Source organism: Nyctereutes procyonoides, unplaced genomic scaffold, assembly GCF_905146905.1.
Source record: "Nyctereutes procyonoides isolate TBG_1078 unplaced genomic scaffold, NYPRO_anot_genome, whole genome shotgun sequence".
NCBI classification, from domain to species: Eukaryota; Metazoa; Chordata; class Mammalia; order Carnivora; family Canidae; genus Nyctereutes; species Nyctereutes procyonoides.
Window position 1 is genome coordinate 41,057,157 of NW_026575126.1, and position 15,163 is coordinate 41,072,319.

Genomic DNA, 15,163 nt, shown 5'->3' on the forward strand with positions numbered 1-15,163 from the left:
AGAATCGGAGCACAGGCAGCCCTAGCTGCGGGGCCAGACCGGGCAGGAGGGGGTCACCCTGTCGGCCCTGCTCTGAGCATGGTGGTCTCCTGACGGAGGGGCCTAGGTTCCAGGTTCCTGAAGTGGGGGTCGCGGCATGGCTTGCCCCTTGGTCTGTCAGCCAGTATCTGTGTCATGGGACCAGAACGGAGCCCCTCACCAGCAAATCTCACATTTTATTTTCCAGCAAATGACAATATGCTGCCCAGGCGCCCAGTCCTTTCCGTGGGGCACCTGCGGTGTATGGGGATCCTCTCTCTCCACAGGGCCCTGCCCGCTCTGGGACTCACCCCCAGATTCTGGGCTGGAGGCCCTCGTCCTGCCTCCGTGTGGGCCTTGCTGCCCCGGCCCCAGCCCTGTCCTGCTTCTGCCGGCTGCTCCTGGGGCCTGATCCTCTGGCCCAGTGGGGCCCGGCCTACGGCAGCGCCCACACTCTGCCCTCCTGTCTTCCAGGCACAGCTTCAGGGTGGATCAGTCACCCAACGTCGGAGTCTGAGAAGGGAAAGAGAAGCCTGAAGGGGGCGCTCACCGCTGCCCAGGGTGCCCTGCTCTCCCGGCCTGGGGCCCGGGGGACACTCACCGTCCCTCCCAGCTAAGGCTCCCGCCAGTTCTCCTTCCCGTTCAGCACCTGCAGCTTCTCCAAGCTCTGGGTCACTGAGCATAGCACTCGCCCTGAGGATGGGAACAGTTAGTTCCTGCTTTGCCAGCGTGAGAAGGGAAGGTCCTAGGGATGCCTGGCGGTGAGGGGAAGCGGGCTACACAGCAAGAGCCCCCCCAGGGTCGGAGCTGACCAGGCAGGGCTCCCCCTGTTCCCCCGCTTGTGGCCCCCAGTGGGCGTGAGGCCTCTGGCTGCCCTCCTGGACACTCACCCATTTCCTGAACTCGATCCTCCAGTGTTCCTGACAGCTCAGGGAGGCTCAGAGCCTGCAGGGAGGCCTGCCAGCCTTTGGAGTCTGTGGGACAGAAAGCCAGGTGGGCCTGGAGTACATGTGGTCACCATAGGTCCTGCCCCTCTGTCCTGAGCTGCCGCGACCAGGGGACCCACCCAGCTGTTGCTTCCTGCGTGACTCACTACACCAAAGTGTGTCCTCCCAGCTGTTTTTCCAAAGCACTGGCTGCCAGTCAGGGTCCAGCCCCGGGAGTGGAAGTGGGGGGGGGCCCTGGCCTACAGGGAGGCTTTGTCCTGGGGCGGCCCCAACTATAGGCTGCAGAAATCACTTGAGATTGTGGACAGCAGCGTCAGCCAGGGCTCAAGGGCTTTTGCCCCCCACCACGGGGAGGACATGGGCGAGAGAGGGCACCCTCGCTCTGGGATCTGCGATTGTGTGGAGGAAGGAGCTGGAACTGGAGGCCTAGGACAGCACCTACGTGATCCAGGGCAAGAACACGGTTCTTACCAGCTGTGGGGAGGGCAGCGGCCAGGGGGAGCCCTCGGGTGGACACCTCCTGCTTCACTCTGGCTGACAGCTCGGCTTGACAGGCTCTGCCAGACACAAGGCCAAGCGCTGGTGAGGGGAGAGGCTGGACAATAGTGCCTCCCACAGCCCCAGCGGGACACAGATACCCCATCTCCCTGACTGTCAGGGGGCCCTGCCTTCAGGGCAAGCACACCAGGCGCCTTTGGAGACCAGTGTGCAGATGTGCGGGGCCCTATCTGCTGCCTGGGTCTGCCCTGCAGAAAGGAAAAGCCAGAATGAAACAGAGGATGGCAGCGAGTGGCCCCAGAAGGCCCTAAAACCAACCCTTGGCTGAAGCATCTGGATGCAGCAGTGGCTCAGGGTCAGGCCCGGGGCAGCTCAGGTGCCCACTCACCGCAGCTGGTCCAAGATGAGAGCAGCGTCCTGGGCCAGGGCCCACGTCTCCTGCAGCTGGGCACGCACGTCCTCACGGGCACCGTCCTGCTCCAGGAGGCAGGTCTCCACCACCGCCCGCAGCTCCTGCTCCTGCGACACCTGGCCTCGCATGGCCTCCACCTCCTCACAGCGCTGAGAGGAGATGGGGCGGATGAGTGAGCCAGGGGGATTCAAGGCCAGGGCCACCTCGGTTGGGTCCTGCCAGCCCCAGTCGGCTCTGCCATCCCCACTGGCTCTCAACTCCCGCTCTCCTGGGCCGGAGGAAGGGGATGCGTGTCTCCAGACGGAGCCGCCTCTGCTTTGGGCCCCTTCCCTCAAGCCCTGTAGCATCCATGCCTGCTGCTTGTTCTCTGCCCTCTCCCTTGATCTTCTGTGTCCATCTAAGCTCCTGCCCCGAGTCCCCATCCCTTCCTGAGCCTTCTTCGCAGGCAGATGCCCGTGTGTCTCCCCTCCTGCACAGCAGTAATGCTCTCTGCCGTTAACTGTCCTGGCTGCTTCTCCCTGCTCACCCCCTATGCTGTCCTTTACTGCAGGCGTCTCCACACCCCTCTCTTGCACGCCCCCTCATACTTTGTGCAGCTGGATGGCAAGCTCCTGCATCTCAGCTTCGAGCCGGTCAGCATAGGCCAACTCCAGGGCATCGCTGGGGGGACGGGCACTGCTGTGCCAGCGGGCAATGGCAGAGGTCATCTTCCTCTTAGGCCCAAATAACCTGCGAGGAGGATAGAGAGAAGTATATACGTCTGCTGTGTGCGTAGAGATGCCACGGACTGTCCTTATACCAAGACGGTCCCTTAAGAAAGGGCCCAGCTTGGAAGGGGGAGAGTGGCCCCCAGGATCCTAGGGCAGAAGACAAACAGTTCTAAGAAGTGACCCCAGCTAGGGTTGGCCTCCCCTGCCCAGCTGCTGTTCTCACTGAACAGGGGGCTCAGGCCAGCCTGGGGAAGCCACAGGACCCAGCCCTCCAGCACCTAAGCCAGGGGCAGCTGGAGGGCTGGAGCGGACGCTGCTATAGGAAGCAAGCGGAACCTCAGACAAGACAGGGCAGCTAGTTCCACCCACACAAGGGGAAGCTGCGGGCTCAGCTTCACGCCAGAGATGGGGGTGCGGCCACGAAGGGCCCCTCTGCACTCACGTGATGCCAATCTCCTTCAGGTCGCTCTCAGTGAGGGTCAGGAAGATGCGGAGGTCCACATCCTGTTCCTCAAACAGCTGCAGGTACTTCAGACACCCAATCTGCTCCAGCAGCGTGGCGAGGTCCTGGAGGGTACAGGGGCGGGGACAGGTCAGAGGACGGGCGGCCCCGTCCGGGTGAACCCGGCCAGCCCCCAAGCTCCGCAGTGGGACAGTGCTGGTGGCCCCCAGAGCCCCGGCCACCCCCTCTCTGTGCCCTCAGGCGGCATGGGTAGCCCGGAGGCTCTCTGAGCCTGTGTCTTCACTTCAGCTTGGACAGCGTCAGTTTCTTGGAGGGCGAGTCCGGTGGCCACAAACTCTCTTGGCTTTGTTAGCCTGCGACAGTGCGACATCTTAGTTTCTCCTTTACTTCTGAAGGATAGTTCTTACTTGGATACAGCATTCTGTATCTCATTTTTTCTCATTCCTTTGACTAGGTCATCAGATGTCCTCTAGGTCCCGTTTTTTTTTTTTTTTTTTCCTTTAAAGATTTTATTTATTCATGGGGGTGGGGGGCACAGACACAGGCCGAGGGAGAAGCAGGATCCCTGCAGGGAGCCCAATGCAGGACTCGATCCCCAGTCTCCAGGATCAGGCCCTGGGCTGAAGGCGGCGCTAAACCACTGAGCCATCTGGGCTGCCTGGTCCCGTGGTTTCTAATGGGGAATTAGCTGTCAATCTTACTGGGTTCCTGGTGTGTAAAGACTCCTTTCTTCTCACCCGTTCAAGGTTCTCCTTTTGTTTCTGGACAGTTTGATTTCTTTAGGTCTAGGTGTGGATCTGCATTTAGCCTACTTAGGGTTCATACAGCTGCTGCAGATTCATGTTTTTGATCAAATCTGGGAAGGTCTATTTCTGAAACATTTTTTTGCCCTTCTCTACACCTCTCCCTCTGGACAACATTATGCATATGCTGGCTGCTTGATGGTGTCTCACGGGTTTCTGTTCATTCTTCTTCTCAGATGGGATAATCTCAACTGACTGACATCAAGTTTGTGGGTCCTTCTGCATCCTCCAGCTGCTTTTGGGCCCTCTCGTGCCACGATCGTTTCAGTCATTGTACTTTTCATCTATAGAATCTGTTTGGTTTGTTTTTATTTCTATCACTTTATTGATATTCTCTATCCAGACAGGGTTTCCTTGGGCTCACTGAACATATTTGAAAAAGCCGGTCTAGTCTGTGTCCAGGAAGTCCCACAGCTGGTCTTCCTCGGGCACTGCTTCTGTTATTTGACTTTTTACAGTCGACAGCCATACCTCCTTGTTTCTTTGTACATCTTGTCATTTCGTTGAAAATTGGACATTTTAAAGATTTTTAAGTAATCTCTACATCTAAAAGGGGGCTTGAACTTACAAGCTCAAGTTCAAGAGTCACATGTTCCACCAATTGAGCCAGCCAGGCACCCCCAAAGCAATTCTCCTCCTCCACAGTCTGTCGTTGCTGCTTGTTAAAGAAGTTATTTATTTAGTGCCTTTTCTATAAGTCTGTGTTCTCCCTCACGTGTGGCCACAGAAGTCTCTCCTTGGCTAGCTTAGTGGTCAGCTAAGGACTGGACAGATTTCCTTAAACACCTGAGACTAGTCAGTCTCCCTTCTCTGCCGAGTAACTCTGTAGGCTTCAGGGGGCACATCTTTAACACTCAGCCAGATAGATGACAGTCCTTCCCTTAGCCTTTACTTGCTAGAGTCTCAGGGTTCACACAGGTGTATTTTCAACTCTTTCTTGACTATACACAGAACACAGCCTTGAGCAAGCGTGTGGCCTCCCAGGTTCCTAGGATTATGTCAGAGCTTTACAAAGCTCCTATGGACATCTCACTCCCTACTTCTTCCTTTTAAGCTTTGTGGTTAATCTTATTTGCCCCAACTATGATCCAACACCTCAGGCAGCTGCAAAGTTAAAACACGTGCCTATAATTATTTTCAACACACAGATTCCAAGGAGAGGGCTTTTGTTATACTGGGTAGACAGGCTCTCAGTCAAATCAAATAGTTTTGTAAGCATGGTCTCCTAGGAAAACCTCAGATGCATCCAATAATGCCAATTCTATGAGAATGAAACAGTAAAAGAACCCAGTTCCATTCTGCTCCTCCAGCGGCTATCACAGCTTCCCTGGCACTGGAGTGAGGATGGGACTAAGGCAAGTTAACTACAAGGTTTACAGTTCTTACTGATTCAGCCACTTCTCTTAAATAAACATTTCCAGCTTGCTCCAAGCCTTTGGTTGATTCAGAGTTTTCAAAAAATTATTCTGACCATTTCTGCCAGGTTTTTTATTGCCTTTAATAAAGGGCAAATTTTCAAAGGTTCTGACTCTGCCATTTTCCTTAACCTACTTTCTGAAACAGCCTTAAGATACCACCACCACCACCCACTCTCCCATCAACATGTGTTTAAGGAAATGAAAGGTGTAGCTGTTCACTGAGCCGGGAACATAGGCAGTGGACAGAGCTCCCTGGAGGGGCCACAAGGAGAAGCCAAGAAGCCAGCAAAAGTGGAGGGGCTTAGTGAACAGCAGAGCTGTGACTTTAACAAATAAATGGTAAAAAATTACTTCTTTCATCTTTGTACCACTTATGCCCACAGAGGGCAGGAGAACTCAATAAACAGTTGAGCTACCGTGCCGTGCCTGCAATCCCTGAGAAGCTGGTTAGCCAGAGTGACCCAAAATGAAGAAGGCAGACATGGCAATTTCCATTACATGCCACTTTATCTCTGCTTCAGGTGCATCTTGTCACTGACTTCTGAAAGCAGCTCTGTAAGGCTGGTTCTGTTTTTCTCCTCCCCAGGCTCAGGGACGCTGAGTCAAGTATGGAAACCAAGGGGAGAGATAGGTCCCTCCTATGGAAAGCGACGGAACAGAAAGCCTGCAACTGGCACTTCTAGCCTTTAGGAATCCTCTCAGCCCAAGTAGCTTCCATAGATCATTGGGGAAAAACCATGACCACAGCTTTCTCTGAATCGTAAAGGCCTCGTGAAGCATGAAGAGTGTCATCTTTCTCACTGGGTAACTGCCAGTTTCACAGACGGCCTTACCTGAGGTCCTGAATAGGGGGCCCTCTCTGTCTGAGGAATGCATCCTGGGGAACAGGCTGCCCCAGAAGTCCCGGTGCTGGTAGGCCACTGGTTGTCACTGTTGCTGTAACGATTCTTGGTCTTCATATAACTTTTAGTTTGCTTGCGAACTGAACTTTTACAGGCATGATCCGAATCCTGTGGTGAGAAAGATGTCTGAAGTTAATACTAAGGGGCCCAGAGCTAAAGTAACTGCATCCACTCTATTCTCTGCCACAAAACTGTTGCTGTGAAACTGCCCCACCAGCCACACAGAGGCTTCCCTGGTGATTTGCACTGTGGTCTGTGTGGCCCCGATCCAAGCACTGCTCACGGAGGGTGGCCAAGGACTGTGTGTGACATGCACGAGGTACCTGTCACCAAACTTGCCCTCTTGAAGAGGGGCACAACACCCAGAAAGGGGAGGGAGGTGGGAGATCAAGAAAAGAGAAGCTTCACCTCGTTGCTCTCCAGAGAGGCCTCACTGCTGACTCCTGGGGCTCTCATCAAGCCCTCACTGCTGCTGCTGCGCCTCACGGCTCCCAGGTTGGCACAGAAGGCATGCTCTTCTGCCAAGGGGAAGACAAGTGCACCTGACCCCAGGTCTCAGTGGCGAGGACTCCCCAGAGTCTGCACCTACTGCATTCGTCAATATTCAACAGCTCACTGCGCTCTCCCGTTGCGGGCCCTCCTGCCCCAACACGGGGACGGGAGTTCTGCCTGTTTTCTTCACTGATCTACAGCAGTGCCTGGCACACTGGGCACTCAGTAAACAGCTAGTGAATAAATGATACATGTAACACAACAGACATTTCCCTGAGGGCTTACCGGTCCAGGAGCCAACCTTGTTTGGAACGACTCCCCCCACATCCTGCACCCAGGCGCCGTGGGCCAGAGGCTGCACCTCAGCAGTCTCCAATCCAGTTCCCTCTGGAGCCTGCCCCCCGCCCCTGTTCTCCAGCGGGGGGGGGGGGGGGGTGGGGCTCCCACGGCCTGGGCTCCCGCTGTGGGGGTAGAGGGCTGGGGCATAGGCGGGCAGGACACACATACCCCGGCTGCTGCTGCTGCTGCTGTCCCCATCCCGGTCGTTGATAGGGGACGTGACATCCCTGTAGCAGAGGCCCCCCACATCCAGTGGGTTCTCATCGCTGCTGTGGAAGGTGACATAGCCCTGTGGAGGCACCTGCTCTGTGGACAGAGTGGGGGACATAAACCCACATGAGCACAAGAGGGGCAGCCAATTCCTCCTTCCAAATTCAACTGCCCCAAAGGAATTTCAGCAGGAGGGAAGGCTGGGACTTAGGCATCGGATCTAACTGGCTGTCACCCCATCTGCTCGCACGGCAACCTGGGCACACACACGCGGTCTGCAGGTGAGGAAAAGGACTCTGAGGGGCATGGAGACCAGTCTGTGTCCCACAGCAAGGGCCCAGGGGTCAGGACTAGCACCCAGTCTGACCTGGCGCCCCCACATCACACCATGCTGTTGCTTTTCCAAGTGGACAAAGCAGGAAACGGTTAGCTGGATTGGCAGATTCCTGAGCCCAAGGAAAACCAGACCACTAAGTGTTCCTTGTAGCTGGCAACATCTCACACACCAGCCCCCGTGCTCCCTGTGACTTCTCACAGAGACTTCGAGGGGCGCTGCTCCTCGGGTCAGTCAACCCCAGCCAGAGACCTGGCTGGGCAGGGAGGTGGGTGGCCCTGGGCTAAAATGAACAGCAGTAACACCAAGTGACATAACCTCCGAACGCATCTGCCTGCAAGAGAAAGGGAGAAAAGACACACCGGGGGGTTTAATTCCAGCTTTGTCCCTGCCTCCCCCACAGAAAGTACATTTATTTGCATAAAAGAGACTGGCTTGTGGCCTCACGTGGAACTTATTTTCTTCTTTATACCTTTCTGAAGTTATCAAGATTTACGATCAGCATATGCTATTTATCATTCAAAAATTTTTTTCACTGCTGGCAAAGAGAACATATGCGTATATAGAGAATTTAAATATCACAAGGTATAAGAGGAAAACCAAAAATATGAAACGGCGCAACTAAGGAACAATTAGCATGATTCTTTGGTGAACGTTTTTTCTGCCGCTGTGGGGACATAAAAAGACTTGTGTATAAATGGGCTTTGACCAGATTATTTTGGTAACTTGAATGAACTCCATTTTTTTAAAATTTTTTTTAATTTTTATTTATTTATGATAGTCACAGAGACAGAGAGAGAGAGAGAGGCAGAGACATAGGCAGAGGGAGAAGCAGGTTCCATGCACCGGGAGCCCGATGTGGGATTCGATCCCCGGTCTCCAGGATCGTGCCCTGGGCCAAAGGCAAGCGCCAAACCGCTGCACCGCCCAGGGATCCCATGAACTCCATTTTTAAAAGCAGCTGTTGTACAGCAACGCAAGTGAATGACCCCCCTCACCCTGGGTAGACCTGTCCTTCCTTCGCCCCCCCCCCTATGCCTCAGGTGGGACAAGCAGCACAGACTCCTCACAAGAGACAGACTCTGCCACTCAAAATAGAGCCATCCGGCCGAGTGCCCCAGAGCTACGTGCTTACAACCATGCTCTCACCCTGCAGCAGCCTGCCCACAGCTGCTTCCCCAGTGGCCCAGGGAGCCCACCCCTCTGTGGCTGATGGGAAAAGGTAGGCCTGGAGCTCCCAACCCAGCTAAGATTCCTTCCAAGGGTCATGGGAAGGAATCAAGTTACTTGTATACTCTTGAATAAAGCACGGTCTCCTCTAACTGGGAAAGTTGGTTTCTTTTGCTTTTCTTTTCTTTTTTTAGGTTTTACTTAATTATGACAGCAAGAAAGCGCACCAGCAGGTGGAGGGGCAGAGGGAGGAGAAGACTCTGCTGAGTAGGGAGCCCAAGATGGGGCTTGATTCTAGGACCCCAAGGATCATGACCTGAGCCAAAGGTAAACACTCAACTGACTGAGCCACCAAGAGGACCCTGGGAAAGTCAGTTTCTAAGCCCAGGGGTACTTGCTCACGAGATGGGCCCATCCACCCGGCTTGCTAGACGGCAGGATTGACCCAGCCACTAATGGGTGACAGATGTCAAAGACAATGTAACACACCTAACACTGATCATTTGGTCAGGCCAGGGTAAGAGTGTTGGCACCCCCTGTACTCCCCAAGCGCACTGCACTCAATGTGAAGTGCTGACAATAAGAGAACAAACTGACTTCTAGCCCACCACCAAGTGTACCATCCGACAATTCTCAAGTCCAGCACGTTGAGAAAAGAGAGCAACAACCTGCCCGAGACACATCCAACTCCAGCTGGAGATGGGGACAGAGACCAGACCTCAACATTTTCCCTGCACTAGCTGACCTACCACATGATGAATGAAATTGCAGCTTTGATATATTTCCACTGCTAGAGGAAAAGTTCTATTTGCAACATGACCCGTGGAAAGGAAAACCAAAGGATGAACCAGAAGCTAGCCAGTGATTGTCTTTCAGTCTCTGTAATCAATTCTTTTTTTTAAGATTTATTTATTTATTCATGAGACACACACACACACACACAGAGGCAGAGACACAGGCAGAAGGAGAAGCAGGCTCCCTGTGGGAAACTTGAAGTGGAACTTGATCCCAGGACCCTGGATCACGACCTGAGCCAAAGGCAGATGCCCAACCACTGAGCCACCCAGGTGCCCCCCCACCCCATAATCAATTCTTAATCCGTGAGCTGCAGCCCCCACCCAGTAGCCCACATTTCAGAAATCGAGGACTGTTCAGTCCCCATCAAGGCCACATCTCAGGGAGCACTACCGAAGAGCCAGCAGGACGTGGGAGCACTCACCACAGCAAGGCTGCTGGATCTTGCCTCCAAGTCCGATAGCTGTGATCCTGGCCAAGGCTCGGGGCCCCTCATGGATGCTGAGGCCCTTTTTCCGATAGAGCTTCTGTCTCTGGGGAACAGGGCAGGATTCATCTGAAGAGCTTAGATCTTCAAATTTTTCTGCAGGCCAAACACCAGAATTAAGATATTTTGTTCAGTGATGGACTAATTTACTAATCCTCATAGTACATGGGAATGAAATCATCATAATTGTCTTTCTCATATTAAGAAGAAAAAAAATGTGTTTCCCAGGACCTCACTAGAAAGAAATGCCATAAGGAGCCAATCCACTGCTCAGATGGGCCACGGGGAGATCTAGGGAGAAAGCAAGCTTACTAAGCATGAGTCTCAATTGAAAAAGGTTGTCATGAGTGGAGAGTCTTAATTCTTATTCTTCTCTTTGCCTGGCTTCCAGAACTTTTCATAACTAGTATGTATATTTAAAAAAAGAAATAAATTTTGTTCTAAGTTGAGATGGTAAGTAAGATCTGTCTCCTCATAGACATATGGCAACATCAGTCACAGCTTCTTAACAACTGTGTGTTCTCCACCTACACTTCCTGGGAAACAAGGGGCATATACCAACTGTGGGCCAGGCCTGGGGAAGCACTTTACATCACCACCTGTCATAGCCTAAGAGCTTAGTGCGCTCACAGCTGTTACCATCTTATAGCTTTTCACAGTTTTCCTTATTTCATCATACCTGGAAGGCAAAATTTGTGAATATATTTGTATAAGGCTCCCATCTAATGAGACTTTGTTCTCCTGCTGGTACACTGTGGCTCAGACTCTGAAGGTGCCTCTCCTCCCACTGCCCCCTTGTGAGCTGAGTCCATAACAAACGATCCCGAGGCCAGGAAGGAGTCAGGCTATGGAGGGGGAGCAGCTCACTGGCAGGAACCGACAGTTCAGGTCAGTGACTGCCTGCGAGCAAGGGAGTGACTGACCCAGGGTCCAAACGCCACCAGTGACCCTGGGCCACCTATCCTCTCTATTCCCTACTCAGCTTGCTCCCATGTGCTCGGGGATCTACTGGGAGGAGACTGTGGTCCTGCCCAGGCAGAAGATGGAGGAGTTGTCAAGAATAAAAGGACAAGTGGGGCGGGGGGGAGGGGCAGGTAACCAAGGCAAAGGCAACTCCACAAATCAGAACCTCCCAGCACATCCTCTCACACCTGATGAGTCAGCAATAGCCATACGGAAACACTAAGTAAAATACTGGCAAATAGAATCCAACACCACACTAAGAAAACAATACACCACGTGGGATTTATATCAGGAACGTAAAGTTGCATTACTAGAAAATTCACTAATGTACTCTGTTGATAGAGCTAAGGAGAAAATTAACAACCGTCTCCATAGATGCAGATAAAGCCTTTGACAAAATTCTACACGTATTCCTGTAAAAAACACTCTGGAATACAGAAAATGCCAGATACCTTCTTAATGGCGGAACACATGCACACCTCACCCTTAGCGCCGGCGTCCCAGCTAAGACAGCATCTCCGCCAGGGTCACGTGAATGCCCCGTCCCCAACATGCTCGGCACCTTAGGAGAAGTATTAGCCAGTGCAACTAAAGGAAAGAAATCAGAGGTAGGAAAAGAAAGAAGCAGTAAATCTATGTCTACGGGCAGACTGTATGGTAGCCTATCTGGAAAACCCTGGAGAATCAGTAAATGCCATGAAAGAATGCAGTAGAGCAGAATACAAAAGTGGCAAGCAGACGCCAGTAGCCTTCACATCACAGACAACAGGCAGGCAGAGGATGTGAAGGCAGTGGAACCGCATTTACAACAGCCACAAAGAAAGTCAGATGCTTAGGAAGAAAAAACAAGTTATAGGCACAACGTCTAGAGGAAAATTTTTAAACCCTCCAGCAGACACAAAAGTACACTTGAACAAAAGACATCCCTTGTGGCCACAGAGGACGAGTCCAGGATGAGTCCACAGCATAAAGGGGTAGCTGATTTATAAATCTGCCAGTCTCCAGAACACAGTTTCTAAGCAGCTAGACCGGGTGATGTCGACGTTCACCAGCAGTACTAGCTAACACCGAAAAGGGACAGATGCAGGGGGACTGGCCTCACCAGACAGTCCAACGTGCCACAGAAAGGCTCTGCAAACTGAGCACAGAGTGGGTCCGGTGAGTGGACCGGGGAAGAAAGACCTGGGGAAGAGAAGAGCAAGGCCAGAAACGGACCTGGGCACAGAGGGAAATTCAGACTACATGACAAAGACAGCCTTCTCAGATCACTAGGTCAAAGATGGACTGGTAAATAATTTAATGAAGCCAGGACAATAGAGAAGCCATCTGAAAACACCACCCCTCACACCACACGTGAAACTAAAGTACAAAGGGATCAGAGATCTAAATGTAAAAAAATGAAACCATGGAAGCACCAGAAGAAAATGGGCAAATTCTTGTATAACTAGGGCATGGGGAAAGATCAGTGACCCCAAATCTAAAGGCAATAAAAGACTGATGAATTTGACTATAAAAAATTAAAATATTTTGTATGGCAATAAGTACTGCAAGCAAAGTCAAGAAACCACCACCCTGAGCAATCCCCTTTGGGAGGTAGCCATCCCACCTCCCCGTGGGTGCCACCTGTGCACACCTTCAGCCTGGAAGGCACACTCTACGTCCTAACGTGTCTCTCTCCTAGGGGACCGTGAGCCTCAACCCTGACTGTGCAGTGAAGTCACGGGGGAGGCAGAGGTCTGCTGGCAAGGCTGCGGGGAGGCCACCTCTAAAGCCCGCAGGGGCATCCTCCTCTCCCAGCAGCAGAGGGCACAGCGGCGCAGAAGCAGGTACCTGGGCTCCGATAGAGGTTCTTGGGCAGAGAAGGCGAGTGAGCATCTATCAACCCGACGATCTTCATGTGTCCATACTGCTTGGCCAGCATCCGGGCTGTGGCCCCACTGTGGTCTCTTGTGTCCACTCGGACTCCCTGTGAAATGTCATGAAAGTTCAAGAGGTGGGAACTCTCATTCCCTGGACGCGGACTCTGGTCCCCAGCTAAGAAGTGCAGGGGGCTCCTCACGGCCCAGGAAACCCCACATCTGCGTGAGAAAGAGGCAAAAGCCTGGGAGGGCCCCCACTCTCCTTAAGGACGAGGTGGGGGGCACTGGGGAGGGGCTTGTGGGCAGCTCCCCAGCCTCGGCGCCAGGCCGGCAGCTAGCTAAGGGAGAGGCAGGCACACCGCAGGCCGCCAGGGCCAGAGCCCAGCCTTCACCCCTTGCACCCGGGCAAGCCCGCCTCGCTCCATTTCTTTCCACACAGAGAACACTGAAGACAAAAGATGCACTAGAGAAGCCACCTTTAAAAATCATAACCATGAGGAGAGCACCATCCTTTTGAAGAAGAGTCCGGTAATTTTTATCCAAAGCCCTAAAATGTACTTATTCAGCACAAAAATTCCATTTCTGTGACTCTCTCCTAAGGAAATAACCCCAAATAACAGAGAAAGCTTTTATGACACAGGTGTTCAGTAGAACATATCTACAATAACGAAAACCTGGAGACCGTGTCAATGGGGCTGGAGCCAGCCAGGCTACTGCCATAAATGCTGGTGTTTACAGATAACTGGTATAACCAAGTTCCTAAAAGGACCATAATATGTGTCTTTATGACATGTAAGGTATAAGGTGTCCTTATGAGGAAGAGAAGACGACGCGGATACATGGGGAAAACAGTATGTGAAGCATGCGAAGACAGGTGGAGACTGGAGTGACGCATCCACAAGGCAAGAACCACCAGGAGCCAACAGGAGTTCAAAGCCTCTGGACGGAGTGTGGCCCCACTGATAACCTTGGTTCTAGACTTCTGGCATCCACAACTGTGAGAAAATAAATTTCTGTGTTTTAATCCCAACTTTATGGTAAATTGTTAAAGTAGTGGGAAACTAATGTACCCACTGACGTGTGAATGGCTGCATAAACTAAGGTATATCATTACTATAAAGGACTGGATCAGAAAGAATGAGGCAGGTTTCTTTGTACTGATGTGGCAATGCCTATGATGTTTTGCTAACATTTAAAGAAACACTACAGGGATCCCCGGGTGGCTTAGCGGTTTAGCACCTGTCTTCGGCCTGGGGCGTGATCCTGGACTCCCAGGATTGAGTCCCACATCGGGCTCCCTGCATGGAGTCTGCTTCTCCCTCTGTCTGTGTCTCTGCCTCATTCTCTCTCTGTGTGTGTGTCTCATGAAGAAATAAATAAAATATTTTTTAAAAGGGGGGGGCAGCCCTGGTGGCGCAGCGGTTTAGTGCCGCCTGCAGCCCGGGGCGTGATCCTGGAGACCCTGGAGACCCTGGATCGAGTCCCACGTCAGGCTCCCTGCATGGAGCCTGATTCTCCCTCTGCCTGTGTCTCTGCCTCTCATTCTCTCTCTGTGTCTCTATGAATAAATAAATAAAACCTTTAAAAAAAAAATAAAAGGGGGGGGGGTGCCTGGGTGGCTCAGTGGTCTGGCGCCTGCCTTTGACTCAGGGCGTGATCCTGGAGTCCTGGGATCGAGTCCCATGTCGGGTTCCCTGCATGGAGCCTGCTTCTCCCTCTGCCTCTGCCTCTCTCTCTCTCTCTCTCTCTCTCTCTCTCTCTCTCTCTGTCATGAATAAATAAATAGTCTTAAATAATCTTAAAAAAAAAAGGCACACTGCAGAAGTAGATGTAACGCATTTATGTAGCAGGATTCCATTTCTGTAGAAAACTACTCATAGTTGTTAATATTGGGGGAAGAGGGATCCCTGGGTGGCGCAGCGGTTTAGCGCCTGCCTTTAGCCCAGGGCGCGATCCTGGAGACCCGGGATCGAATCCCACGTCGGGCTCCTGGTGCATGGAGCCTGCTTCTCCCTCTGCCTGTGTCTCTGCCTCTCTCTCTCTCTCTGTGTGACTATCATAAATAAAAAAAAAAAAAAAAAAAAAGAATTAAAAAAAAATATTGGGGGAAGAGAGGCAATATAAGAAAACTTAGAAGTTTTTTTTTTTTTTTTATGATAGTCACACAGAGAGAGAGAGGCAGAGACACAGGCAGAGGGAGAAGCAGGCTCCATGCACCAGGAGCCCGATGTGGGATTCGATCCCGGGTCTCCAGGATCGCGCCCTAGGCCAAAGGCAGGCGCCAAACCGCTGCGCCACCCAGGGATCCCCCACTTTAGAAGTTTTTTAATGCTTATTTCTAAA

General features: G+C 52.3%; 1 protein-coding gene across 4 annotated transcripts in view; it reads right to left on the reverse strand.

Annotated features, from left to right (window-relative positions):
* Nucleotides 1–52: 52 nt before the first annotated feature.
* Nucleotides 53–15,163, reverse strand: part of ANKS3 (ankyrin repeat and sterile alpha motif domain containing 3) — a 30,915-nt gene continuing 15,804 nt past the window's right edge. For 3 of the 4 annotated variants that reach the window (XM_055341215.1, XM_055341218.1, XM_055341217.1), the window contains 12 exons: nucleotides 12,792–12,927; nucleotides 9,936–10,094; nucleotides 7,171–7,308; nucleotides 6,580–6,689; nucleotides 6,103–6,279; nucleotides 3,028–3,152; nucleotides 2,463–2,604; nucleotides 1,852–2,024; nucleotides 1,437–1,522; nucleotides 909–992; nucleotides 620–711; nucleotides 53–551 (listed from right to left, as the gene is read on the reverse strand). In XM_055341215.1, the coding sequence (XP_055197190.1) occupies nucleotides 632–711; nucleotides 909–992; nucleotides 1,437–1,522; nucleotides 1,852–2,024; nucleotides 2,463–2,604; nucleotides 3,028–3,152; nucleotides 6,103–6,279; nucleotides 6,580–6,689; nucleotides 7,171–7,308; nucleotides 9,936–10,094; nucleotides 12,792–12,927 (1,410 nt within the window). In that variant the 3' untranslated portion in view covers nucleotides 53–551; nucleotides 620–631. The remainder of the gene's footprint in view (nucleotides 552–619; nucleotides 712–908; nucleotides 993–1,436; nucleotides 1,523–1,851; nucleotides 2,025–2,462; nucleotides 2,605–3,027; nucleotides 3,153–6,102; nucleotides 6,280–6,579; nucleotides 6,690–7,170; nucleotides 7,309–9,935; nucleotides 10,095–12,791; nucleotides 12,928–15,163) is intronic. The other variant, XM_055341216.1, reaches the window with a different exon arrangement.